At 35.4% G+C, this 14050-nt stretch overlaps 1 protein-coding gene across 1 annotated transcript; it reads left to right on the top strand.

The window, feature by feature from the left end:
* The first annotated feature begins 834 nt into the window (after nt 1-834).
* LOC124965320 (zinc finger protein 420-like) lies at nt 835-2588 on the top strand. The gene is made up of 2 exons (XM_047526211.1): nt 835-2183; nt 2252-2588. The coding sequence occupies exons 1-2, from the start codon at nt 835-837 to the stop codon at nt 2586-2588; spliced, it is 1686 nt and encodes a 561-aa protein (XP_047382167.1).
* Nucleotides 2589-14050: the final 11462 nt, after the last annotated feature.

Raw genomic sequence — 14050 nt, 5'->3', positions numbered from 1 at the left:
TGTTTTGTACATTGAAAAAACAGTCAACAGTAGATTATAGAGACATTTGTGAAAACAAGGTGATAGTTATGAAATAATAAAAGTAGTAAAATTTCAAGCTACATGCTTGAAATCTCAGCAAATTGGGTGGTTATTTGAAAGAATTTCAAGTTTGAGGCAGGTCACAGAACTTAGAAAGAACGTCTCAAACAATTTTTAAAGGACTTGTATTGGAGTTCAGTTGTATAGCATCCTTTGGCTTAATCCCAAGAACCACACATAAAAAATAAATAAAAGTAGAATGACCTCATGATTCAGATATGTGACAATCTTCAAAGAAGCCAGAAACTTTGGTGTGTGTTTTATATTTACCTTATTCTACTGAGAGTGAAGGCAGCTTATAGATTTTTTCTATTTGCACAATGTTATGTAAGAAAGGAGGAAATACTTTAGTTGATAAAAGTAAGATACATTCCTTCTCTATACTATATTGCTCTCCTTAGAAATATCTTGGATATAGTGCTCTCTACAAAAATTTGTGCAATTTTTACAACATATTTGTGACTGTACATTTTTATGTAACATATTTCTGAAGTAATGATGGCCTTTGATTACTAGTCTGCTACACTGCTGATGTCCTGACATTGCTAACTCTGGTATAATTTCCCATTATATATACAAAATATATTCATCCCAGTCTACTAAGTAATTTTTTTTAAACTTTCATTTATTTCAGCAATGACTTCTCATAATATGGAAGAATTTTCACCAGGCCATGGCAAAAGACATATATTTCAAAAAATGATTAATGAAAAATATAGAAATTGTGACCTTGACTATTTACAACAAAGGACAATGTGGAGAACGTTAAGTGAGAGTGAAACTCAGAAATTAAATGATCAAAAAGCATGCATCATTCAACAGCAGATAATTCACACTGGAGTGAAGTTCTGCAAATGTAAAGAATGTGGCAAAACTTTTAATGCAAAATCACACCTTATTTTCCATCAGAGAATTCATACTGGAGAGAAGCCCTACCAATGTAAAGAATGTGGCAAAACTTTCTGTCAAAAATCACACCTTACTCAACACCAGAGAACTCATAAAGGAGAGAAGCCCTTCAAATGTACAACATGCAACAAAGCTTTTAATCACAAATCGAACCTTATTTGCCATCAGAGAATTCATACTGGAGAGAAGCCCTACCAATGTAAGGAATGTGGCAAAGTTTTCTCTCAAAGAACATACCTTACTCAACACCAGAGAATGCATACTGGAGAGAAGGCATACCAATGTAAAGAATGTGGCAAAGCTTTCTCTCAAAGATCATACCTTACCCAGCACCAGAGAATTCATACTGGAGAGAAGAACTACCAATGTAAAGAATGTGGCAAAACTTTCTGTCAAAGATCACACCTTACTCAACACCAGAGAACTCATACAAGAGAGAAGCCCTTCAAATGTACAACATGCAACAAAGGTTTTAATGTCAAATCAAGCCTTATTTGCCATCAGAGAATTCATACTGGAGAGAAGCCCTACCAATGTAAAGAATGTGGCAAAACTTTCCGTCAAAAATCACACCTTACTCAACACCAGAGAACTCATACAGGAGAGAAGCCCTTCAAATGTACAACATGCAACAAAGCTTTTAATGTCAAATCTAACCTTATTTGCCATCAGAGAATTCATACTGCAGAGAAGCCCTACCCATGTAAAGAATGTGGCAAAGCTTTCTGTGAAGGAGCTCACCTTACTCAACACCAGAGAACTCATACAAGAGAGAAGCCCTTCAAATGTACAACATGCAACAAAGCTTTTAAGGACAAATCATACCTCATTTGCCACCAGAAAATTCATACTAGAGAGAAGCCCTTCAAATGTACAACATGCAACAAAGGTTTTAATGTCAAATCGAACCTTATTTGCCATCAGAGAATTCATACTGGAGAGAAGCCCTACCAATGTAAAGAATGTGGCAAAACTTTCCGTCAAATATCACACCTTACTCAACACCAGAGAACTCATACAGGAGAGAAGCCCTTCAAATGTACAACATGCAACAAAGCTTTTAATGTCAAATCAAACCTTATTTGCCATCAGAGAATTCATACTGCAGAGAAGCCCTACCCATGTAAAGAATGTGGCAAAGCTTTCTGTGAAGGAGCTCACCTTACTCAACACCAGAGAACTCATACAGGAGAGTAGCCCTTCAAATGTACAACATGCAACAAAGCTTTTAATCACAAATAGAACCTTATTTGCATTAAAGAATCCATACTGGAGAGAAGCCCTACCAATGTAAGGAATGTGGCAAAGCTTTCTCTCAAAGAACATGCCTTACTCAACACCAGAGAATTCATACTGGAGAGAAGGCATACCAATGTAAAGAATGTGGCAAAGCTTTCTCTCAAAGATCATACCTTACTCAGCACCAGAGAGTTCATACTGGAGAGAAAAACTACCAATGTAAAGAATGTGGCAAAACTTTCTGTCAAAGATCACACCTTACTCAACACCAGAGAACTCACACAGGAGAGATGCCCTTGAAATGTACAACATGCATCAAAACTTTTAAGGACAAATTATACCTCATTTGCCAGCAGTGAATTCATACTGGTGAGAAGTCCTTCAAATATACAATATGCAAAAAAGCTTTTTTTAATTTAATTTTATTTTTTTGCGATGCTGGGGATCGAACCCAGGGCTTCATTCTCACAAGGCAAGCACTCTACTGACTGATCTATCTCCCCAGCTCACAATATGCAACAAAGCTTTTAATGACAAATCATACCTTATTTGCCACCGGAGAATTCATACTGGAAAGAAGTCATACCAATGTAAAGAATGTGGCAAAACTTTCTGTCAAAGATCACACCTTACACAACACCAGAGAACTCATACAGGAAAGAAGACCTTCAAATGTACAACATGTAGCAAACTTTTAATGACAAAACATACCTTATTTGCCACCAGAGAATTCATGCTGGAGAGAAGCCCTACCAATGTAAAGAATGTGGCAAAGCTTTTAATATAAATTCATACCTTATTTGCCATCAAATAATTCACACAGTAAAGAGGCCTTACAAATGTACAGCATGCACCACCAGAGAATTCATATTGGGAAGAAACCCTACAAATGGAAAGAATGGGGCAAAGCTTTCTAATAAAGAACACACCTTACTCAACACCAGAGAATTCATACTGGAGAGAAGGCATATAAATGTAAAGAATGTGGCAAAGCTTTTAATGTAGAATCAAAACTTATTGGACATCAGGGAATTCATACTGGTGAGAAGGCTTAGGAATATTCAGATTGTGGCAAAACTTTTAATAAAAAAAAATGACTAATTAACCACCAGTTAGTTCATACCGAAGAGAAGCCCTACAAATGCAGAGTATGACAAAGCTTTTAATGGAAATGTATACATTTCTCACTGGCAGAGATATCATATTGAAAAGAAGTCCTACAAATAAAATGAATGTGACAAATATTTATTTGTGAAAAAATTTTTATAACAATTTTCAATTAGTTATGTGACAGTACAATGCATTCAGAAAAAATTGTACACAAAACGAGTACAAATTGTCCTTTTACAGGCTGCAAGTGTTGCAGATACAAAGGTGGTGTAATCACATACATATTCAGGGTAATGATGTCCAGATCATTTTAATGTCATTCCCCTCTTTACACTGATTCCTTTCCTCTCACTACCTCCTGCACAATCCAAGAACTTTTCATTCTACCTACCCCCCATTATGGATCAGCATTTACCTGCCAGATAAAATATTTGGCCTTTAGGTTTTTGGGTTTTACCCATTTCATTTGTTGTGGTATGCTCTAGATCCATGAAATTACTAGGAAATGCCATAATTTCCTTTGTCTTTAAGTCTACATAACATTCCATTGTCTGCATATACTACATTTTCTTTATCCGTTCATATGTTTAAGGGCATCTATGCTCATTCCCTAGTTTACTTATTGTGAAATGAGCTGCTATAAACAATGATGTGGTTGAGTCACTGTAGTATGGTGGTTTTAAATTCTTTTTCTTTTTGTACCAAGGAGTGGGATAACTGGGTCAAATGGTGGTTTCATTCTGAGTTTTTTGAGAATTCTCAATAAAATTTCAAGAAAGGTTAAATCAATTTGTAGACCAAGCAGCAATGTATGAGTGTACGTTTTTCCATACATCAACAAAACATATTTTTTTTGTTTTGTTTTTTTAAAAATTCTCATTGTAATATGAGTGGGATAAAATATCTAAGAAGTTTTGAGCTGCATATCTCTAATTGCTAGAGATGATGAGGAATTTTTCACGTTAGTTGGTAATTTCTATTTTTTCTTCTGTGAAGTGTTGGTTCAGTTCATTATCCCATTTTATTCAATGTTTTCTTTCTTTTTTTTTTTTTTTGTGGTGCTGGGGATTGAACCCAGGGACTTGTTCTTGCAAGGCAAGCACTCTACCAATTGAGCTATATCCCCAGCCCTGATTAGGATATTTTTGATATTAAGTTTTTGAGTTCTTTATACATTCTGTAGACTATCACTTTATCTAAGGTGTATATGGTAAGATTTTCTTCCATTCTGTAGGCACTCTCTTCATATTACAGATTGACAGATTGTTTCCATTGCTGAGAAGATTTTTATTTTGAGTCCATCCGTATTATGGTTTCTTGATTCTATTCTTGTTCTTTTGGAGACTTGCTAAAGAGGTCAGTTTCTAAGCTGACTAGGTGGAGATTTGTTCCTACTTTATCTTATTTGCAAGGTCTCTGTTTTAGTGCCTACATCTTTACTCACCTTTGAGTTGATTTTTCCACAGGATTAGATAGAGAGTTTTGATTTTATTTTGCTACATATCAATTTCCATTTTTGTCAGCACCATTTGTTTCATAGGCTATCTTTTTTTTTAAAGTGTATGTTTTTGGTGCCTTAATTTAGTATGAGAAAACCCTATTTATTTGGGTTCGCCTCTGTGTCTTCTGGACCATTGTACTACACGTCTATTTTGATGCCAATGCCATGCCATTTTTGTTACCATTACTCTCTAGGTTTACATTGTGATCCCTCCTTCTTTACTCTTCTTGGTATTTATCACTGTGGCTATTCTGGGCCTCTTGTTTGGCAAATAAATTCACGATTGCTTTTTCTAGTTCTGAGAAAAATGTCATTGGTATTTTAGTAGGAGTAGCATTAAATCTGTAACAGTCTTGGTAGTATGATCAGTTTGACAATATTAATTCTGCCTTTTCAAGAGCATGGGAGATCTTTCCATCTTCTAAGGATTTTTCTCCACTTTTTTATTTAGGATTCTGTAGTTTCCATTGTAGGGGTCTATCCCCTCTTTCATTAGGTTGATTCCCCTTTTTTTGCAGTTATTGTGAATGGACTAGTTTTAATAATTTCTCCTTCAGTTGATTCATCACTGATGTATAGAAATGCAGTTGATTTATGGTATTGATTTTATACCCTGCTATTTTTCTGAATTTCTTTATTAGGTGTAGAAATTTTCTGATGGAGATTTTGGTCTTTTAAATGTAGAATTTTGTCTTTGGGAAATAATGATATGTTAAATTATTATTTTCCTATTCATAAGTCTTTAATTTCTATCATCTGTCCAATTGCTCTGGCCGGAATTTTAAGGACTATGTCAAAAAGAAGTGAAAGAGTGCCCTCTTCCAGTTTTTATGGGAAAGGCTTCATTTTTTCTCTATTTAGAATGATGTTTTCCTTCACTTAGCATAGAAGACTTTCACATTGTTGAGCGATGGTCCTACTATCACTTGTTCTTCAAGTGTTTTAAACATGAATGGATCTGCATTTTGTCAAATGTATTTTCTCCATCTATCGCAATGACCATATGATTCTCATCTTTAACTCTATTGATGTGATTAGTTGTGTTTATTGATTTCCATATATTAAAATAACATTGCATCTCTGTGGATTGTGGAGCACCATCTTTTTAATGTGTTTTTGCATGTGATTTGAGAGAATTTTTTTAAAAAAATTGTGTCTGGTTCATCAGGGATATTGATTTGAAGTTTTCACTTCTTCATATGACTTTGTTTTTTTTTTTTAGCAACACAATACTCATAGAATGAATTAGGAAGAGTTCTTATCTATTAAATGGTATAATTTGAGGAGTATAGGTGTTAATTCTTCTTTGAAGGCATTGTGGAACTCAAGTGAAAATTCATCATTCATCGCTGGGACGTGGCTTCTCTTGGTTGGTACACTTTTGATACATGTTCAATTTTAATGTTTTTATTGTTCTGTTTACATTGTGCATGTCCTCTTGATTCAGTTTGGGTAGATTAATTATTCTAAAAATTTGTCATGGTATTCATGATTTTCTATTTCATTGAAGTTACATTTTCAAAATAATTTTATTTTCTTCTGTACTTCAGTAGTGTCCACTATGATAAACCCTTTACATGATGAATGTTAGTAATTTGGGTTTTCTCTTTCACTTCAGTGTGTAGCTAAGAGTTTATTAATTTGTGTTCTCAAACGACCAACTTCTAATTTTCTTAACTTTTCAATTGTTTCCTTTGTTTTTATTTCATTGATTTCAACTCTGGTTTTAATTACTTCCTGTCTTCTACTACATTTGGTGTTGATTTGTTCTCCTTTTTCTAGCGATTTGAGATGTAAAAGTTAGGTCATTTACTTGTTGACTTTTGATTCTTTTAATGAATGAGCTCAATGCAGTGATCTCAACTTTTAGGTCTGCCTTTATAGAGTTCCAGATATTTTGATATGCTTTATAGGTGTGGTCACTTACCTCTAAGTACATTTTTAGAGTTTCTCCTTAATTTCTATTGCAGTCCATTTGTTATTTAGGCTCCAGTTGTTGGAGTAGCCTTTATTTTTATTTTATCATTGATTTCTAGTTTCATTCTGTAATGATCTGATAGAATGCAGGGTAGTATTTCTATTTTTTGTGTTGGATAATTGTTGCTTTGTTTTGTAACATATGGTCTGTTTTAGAAAAGAATCCATAGCTGCTGAGGAGATTGTGTATTTGCTTGATGATGAATGAAAAGTTCTATGTATGTATATTAATTCTAAATTATTGATTGTATTATTTAATTCTATGGTTTATTTGCTTAGTTTTTGTTTGGAGGATCTATCCAGGGGAAAGAAAGGTGTATTAAAGTAAGTGAGTATTAATGTTTTGTATTCTACTTGATTCTTGAAGTTGAGAAGAGTTTGTATGTAGATGTTCCATTTTGGGGGAATATATATTTAGGATTAATATGTCTTCTTGATGTATGATTCCCTTAAGCAGTATGAAATATCCTTCTTTATTCCTTCTAAATTTCGCTTGAGGTCCACTAGATTGGATATGAGGATGGAAATCCCAACTTGTTTATGAAGGTCATATAAGTTATATGTTTTTTTCCCAAACATTTACATTCAGTCTGTGAGTGTCTTTGAGTGACTGGGTTGAAAAATCAGCTGAAATCCAAATTGGTTTTCCCCTACATGTAATTTGATTTGTTTCTCTCACAGATTTTAAAGTTCTATCATTATTCTGTATTCCAGTTATTCTTATAATTTGCATAAGTGTGGATATGTTGTAATTGTGTACACTTGTGGTTCTGTAAGCCTCTTATATTTGATATCCCATATCATTCTTTAGATTTGGGAAATTATCTGTCATGTCATTGAAAAGACTGATCATGCCTTAGGTTTTTATCTCCATGCCTTTTTCTTTTCTGATAAATATTAAATTTGGTATTTTTATTTCATCCCATATTTATTGGAAGCTCTGTTCATGGTTTTTTCCAACTTCTCTGGGTGGTTGATTTCATTTTTAGGGTATACATTTGTTCTTCTTTGTCTCAGGTTCCAACTTCCAAATGGTCTAGGCTGTTGGTGATGCTTTCTATTAAATTTTTAATTTGGTTTATAGATTTCTTCATTGCAAGGATTTGTGCTTGGTATTTTTTCACAATTTCTAATTCTTTATTGAGGTGATCTTTCATTTCCTGTATTTTACTTTAATTTCATTCCTTATTCTATACTTTACTTCACAGGTCAGTTTGAGTATGTACATTCTAAACTTCTTCTCTGTCATTTCTTCTAATGTGTTGTCTGTTGGTTAAAAAAATAGTGTCCAGGTGCTGGGGTTGTGGTTCAGTGGTACAGCACTTGCCTAGCCTGTGTGAGGCACTGGTTTCAATTCTCAGCACCACATATAAATAAATGAATAAATAAAATAAAGGTATTTTGTCCATCTACAACTAAAAATTAAAAAAATAATGTCCAGCCTGTTAACTCATTTTTTGTCCTGTGTTTTACACAGGATCCCACCGTGCATCGTAAAAACCTTAGCAACCAAGATTATTTTAAGAATTTTATAATTTCTTAGACATTGTCAGGAGGAATGAGAAAGGCTGTCTCACAGGCTGTGTTAGACCATGTCATGGCCACTGCTTGGCAGTAGATGACTGGTTAAGATTGAGGTGTGCATCATTCATTGGTGCAGTTAAAGTGAGGTCTTTACTATCTTCTCTTGGTGTCTGTAGTTACCTGAAGCTGTTCTGCTATTGAATGTGTATGTCATAACTGGAATTATTTCTGTGCAAATTGAACAGTCATAGAATGGTGGACCCTAAGAATGACTTGGTTCCATTTTAGTTGACAATGTAGTGTTTAATGGCAACAGTTTTATATGCTGTGTACCAATGTTTCATTTGAAATAAAATGACACTTCATTTTAAATGCACAGATCTAGTGACAATAAGGCATTTTTGAAGAAATATTTGCTTATTATATATCTTAAGTCAGTTGCTCATAATTGCATTTCACCAACTCTGCTGAATGCTTTAATTAAAACTGGGATAATTAAAATAGAGTTTTAATGAGCCATAAATTCTGAAGTTATCTGTCCTGGAATGTGTTAGTTGAATTATACCTTTCTCTTTTGAACTCTTAAATTTGCGTCCATGTAATGTTTTGAAATGGCAACAGTCATAAGCAAGAAGCATTTTAAGTGCTTATATTATGTACTATGAAATAATGCTTCTTTATTACTGCATTATCTATGTATACACATTGCAATCCTGGATTAATTGTACTAACTGTAATCCCTGGAGGCAAAGAAATGGCTTTGAAACTTAACCACAGTTACTGCCCATACAAAGCAGTGAATATTTATCAAATGAGAAGATGAAAATTTCTTAAATTAATTAATAAATAAACAAGATAGCACACGACATCTGGAAATGTGGTGTTGTCAAAGTACACTGAATGAAGGCTTCAGTCTCAACCATGAAAATAGTGACTTTGTGACCTTGGGCAAGTCAGATAACTATCCTCAATAAAGCTGAGATAATGGGATACCTCAGAAGAAGGTAATAGTAGCTACCCTCCTAAGTTCATGAAGTTATGACTGCAAGAATTTATTTGTTGAATAAAATTTTAGGTGAGAAATCATACTTTGACCTGTAAACATCATGTGGTGACATTATTTCCATGCCCATATCTGCTGATTACACTCTAATTAGACACATGAATATACATTAATATTCAGAGTCACCTGCTTCTTATGTCCTTCAGAACTGCTTTTAGTTAAATTTTAGAAAATAAATTTTCAATCTTTGCTTAGTGCTGCCTATATCTGTGGACTGTTAGGAATTTTGCCCCATTGGCCCTCCCCTTCCCTTCTCCCACTGTGACAATGTTCTTGGGAAACTGAAGCCATTCCAATATTGGCTGGGTAATTTGGAAGGTATCACAACTGTGCATCTCATGTGCAGTTCTTTACCTACTCAAGTATGTGTGACTTTTTTCAGTCTTGTTGTTGGGCTTTCAGTGTCATATACAGGTCATTTCATCATTTGCTCACTCACTCATTTAAGAAGTACTCCTAATTATGCTCATGTAATGTATGAAAATAACTCTTAAAACTCCAAATTCCCTAAAAGACAAATGTGTTTTCATCCTGACCAGGGACATATTGTAACAGGGAGATGGGAAGATTTTGTAAGGCTATGTAGTTGGATCAAGACGTAGGCAAGGCCCTTAAACACAACTTATGATAATGCTTCAGGATGCCTGTCACATCTAAGGAAGAGCTAAGGATCACTGGGATTCAGTTTGTACTGGCAATTAAAAGAGTGTTCATCATGATGATGTGATCATATCTCTTCTTATTCCTGGTGTTTGGGGAGAAATATTGGCCATCAAATTTTATTCACATACATGAAGAAAGTGAGGAGAGGCTATTCTGTCATTCCTGGAAAAGAAACCCAAGAGAAGAGCTATACTTGGAGCTCAAGGAGATGTGTGTCTCATGGCAGGGCACTGGAATTCTGCATGGTCAGGTCTGCCATAAACTTATAGGCAGGAAAAAAGAAATCATTTGGGCATGGGCAGGGTCAAGTGTGTTAAGGAGATAAAAGTAGGCCACTAAAAGTTGAATGCAATAGCTGATGCTTTTGGTCACTCATGTACAGGATGGGTGCCGACTGAGGTAGAGTCCTTGGGAGTGGATGAGGCACATTACTGTCTCAGAGTGAATGTAAGTGTGTGGGATCTGAATAAGTATGGAGAGAATACTGGGTTAGAATGAGAAAAATGACATTAAGACCCAGTGGTCCTCCTCAATTTTTTTCTGATTCTAGAAAATACTAACTTAATATTTTGGAGATTCTATTTTTTACATGTGAAGTGAGTATACAGCAGTATTTTGATGTCTAACATGAACAGAACTAAAGTTTTAATTATTTTTTCCAGATTGCATTTTAATTCATTGTACACAAATGGAGTACATTTTTTTGTTTCTATGGTTGTGCACAATGTAGATTCATACCATTCATGTCATCATACATGTACATAGGGTAATGATGTCTGTCTCATTCCACCATTTTTATAACCCCTCCTTCCTCTCATTTCCCTCTATGTAATCTAAAGCTCCTCCGTTCTTCTCTCATCCCATTCCCCAACCCCCATTTTATATCATCATCCACTTATCAGAAAAATCATTTGGCCTTTGATTTTTTGGGATAGGTTTATTTCACTAGCATGATATTTCCAATTCCATCCATTTTTATGCAAATACCATAATATTATTCTTTGTGACTGAATATTATTATTGTGTATATTTTTGTTTGACGTTGTGTTGGTAATGATGGGATGGGGTAGCAGTTCCTTAGGAGAAATGAAACTGGAATCAGGGGTGGGAGACATGCAGCCCATGGGAATAATGTGGAGTCAAACACTTTTCTTGTCTGAAGGACCACTCTCATTCTTCATGACATACTATGAAGGAAAACAAAGCCTTATCAAACAGATGTTGTGGATAACTGGATAGGAAAAGAAAATGACTAGGTGATCTAAAGTCAAATTATATGTTAAAGGTTGATCTTCAAATGAACCTCAGCTCCTGAATGGGTACTTTCTGGTCATTTTTGTGAATGCTTGTGACATGGTTCTTCTCCAATTGCCACAAGTGTGGCAATGTGACAGAAGGCACTTGGTGTCAGGCCTCTGGTGTTTTGATGCAATTTGCAGCCAGGTTCCAGTGTAGTCTGTTAATTTCTAGGAAGTTTATTTTCTCCATTTGTGAAGTTCAGGGATAGTGAGCTGGACTGCCCATGCCATAGAACCTGTATATGTGTGCATAATTATCAAATACTGGCAGAAATCTGGGAGTCTTTTGTGATTTACCAAATTTTTTATCTGTGAAATTATATCTCATGAGGGCTCATGTTTTGTTGTAATCAGAGTTCCAAAGCCTAGCTAGGTCTAATGGTTTGATTATTTGCTTCAAAGATGTTCCCAAGTATCCAGGCTTTATTCAGTGTGTAAGTCTCACCTCTGTACTAGGCTCTGCAGATTAAAAGAATAAAATGAAATCAGTCTTTAGGACTTGTGGTATAGTGAGTGGGATATAGCTGCCTCACAGCAGTCCATCTCATATAGTTTAAAAAAAAATAACAGCTTTTCTGAGGTGTGAACTGCCCACTATGAAATTGACTTGTGAAGTGTTCCATTCTAGTTCTAGGTCAGCAGCACATCTACACTGTTGTGCATGTACACCACTGCCTATCAGAAATTTTCCTTTACTCTGAAAGAAAACCGTGTTCTCATTTGTAGTCATTCCCATTTGTAACTCATCTCTAGTTCCAGAAACCATGAGGCTTGTTCTCAATGATTTGTCTTCTGAACATTTAATACAGAAGTAATATTCACTTCATGGCCTTTTGACACCATCCACGGCCTTAGGTCGGCTCTCTTTTTCTTTCCTTTTCCCTTCATCTGGTCATTATACTTCACAGAGTCACTTCATTGGTCCATTTTCTGGTCTGAGATCTTTGGAGTAAAGAAAAGGCACTCCTTTCTTCAACAGGTATTTCTAAGATGCCTCCTTTATGAAACATTCCATGGGTTTCTGTTCTCACTAAATTCACAATCTGATAAAGGTACAATAAGAAACATGAGCAAAACACACACATGAATGTAATCAAATGATCAGAGAAGCCCTGTCCATGGACAAAATAATTTTTCCAAAATTTGAAAGAGGACTCAATGACACAAAGAGATGGGGCTAAACATTGGGAAAACCATTTGGAGCAAAGGTTTTCAGGATTATGGTGAGTTCCAAGGCTTGAAAGGAAGCCAGAATGGCTGCATTGCCATTAGGAGGGTGTCCCAGGTGAAAGGAGCAGGGCCATGGTCACCTGACTCTTTTTTTTGGGAAAACAGGTTTGGATTCTTCCAGGTTTGGATTCTTCCAGGTACTATGATCTGATTTGGTTTAAGAAAACCTAACTGCTCTTTGAATAATAAAATGCAAGGGTAAAATTGGAGGAAAATACTTGGAGAGCTTCTGCATATGTCCTATCCATTGGCACTGGCAGCCTTTGTTAAGACAGGGTAGAAGAAATGAACCAGAGTGGACACATCAAAAAGGATGCCAAAATGAGAATGGACAGGTATTAAAGATGGGTTGAGTATAAAGTGGAGTCAGGGCCTAATTTCAGCTCTTTGGTATACATTTATCTAGAATTAAGAAATCTGGATTCAAATGAATTTGAGACATGTATGAAAACCCTAGGCAGAAAGAACTGGACATTTACATACACACAGGTCTAGAGCTCACAGGAAATCTGGGACTGGATAAACAGCTGTGGGATTCATCAGTGTGAAGGGAGTACTTGAAATCATGTTAGTAGACAAACCCATCTATTGGGAGATTCTAGAGAGAAGAGATGCAAACTCCAATAATCTAATTAGTAGAAGAACAGAGATAAGATTCCAAAAGAGTGCAGCTGGGGAGAAGTTATCAGGGGAGCCTGGTGGCATCCAGTCAAGAGGAAGCAGACTTTTCAGCCAATTCCCACTTTGTTGAGGAGTCTTGAGTCAATAGGAAGTGAATTCAGTATAAAAGAAATGAATAAGAAATCAGCAAACAGAGACAAAGTTTGGGAGGCAAGAGGAAGGAAGTGAGAAGAGAGCAGGGGACTGGGGAGTCTGTCTTTATAGCAGTCATTATCTTTGGGTAAAACCTGAACATAATAGACTCAGCTCCACAACCTAGTTGAGAAACAGTCCAGCTCCATCCTCAGCAAAGTTATAAATTAAAAAGCCCCCTGGGAAATTGTATGCTGTAAACTGATTAGAATACTAATAATAGACTACTACTGAAGCACTAGTTTATGTTTCACCCAGAATGATTTTTCATGTTTTAATGCTTGGTTTTATTGCTTGCTGAATGTATGCACTGTTTTACCTTGGAAGGTTATAAGTGAGGGGGTATCATTAGAATTTTCTTAGATTTTGAGAGCGTGGATCTTTCTTTCACCAGTCTAGACTTGTCCATAATTAGAAGAGAGAAATTATTATACCTGAGACAATTTTTGTCCTCTGGTGATATACACAGTGTGTATATTTTATAGTTGGCATCTATAATTTAATGCATAAACCAATTTTGAGAATGGCCTATGCTGAGTTATTTTGGTGTTTACAAAATCACCTTTGTGAAGACTGTGCTCATGGCCTTTTATCATCTATCCTTCAATCTGTGAAATCATTGAGAAACCATTATTGCCCAAT

The sequence above is a fragment of the Sciurus carolinensis genome, chromosome 15 (genome assembly GCF_902686445.1).
Source record: "Sciurus carolinensis chromosome 15, mSciCar1.2, whole genome shotgun sequence".
In the NCBI taxonomy this organism is placed as follows: Eukaryota; Metazoa; Chordata; class Mammalia; order Rodentia; family Sciuridae; genus Sciurus; species Sciurus carolinensis.
This window is presented reverse-complemented; position numbering and strand designations above follow the sequence as displayed.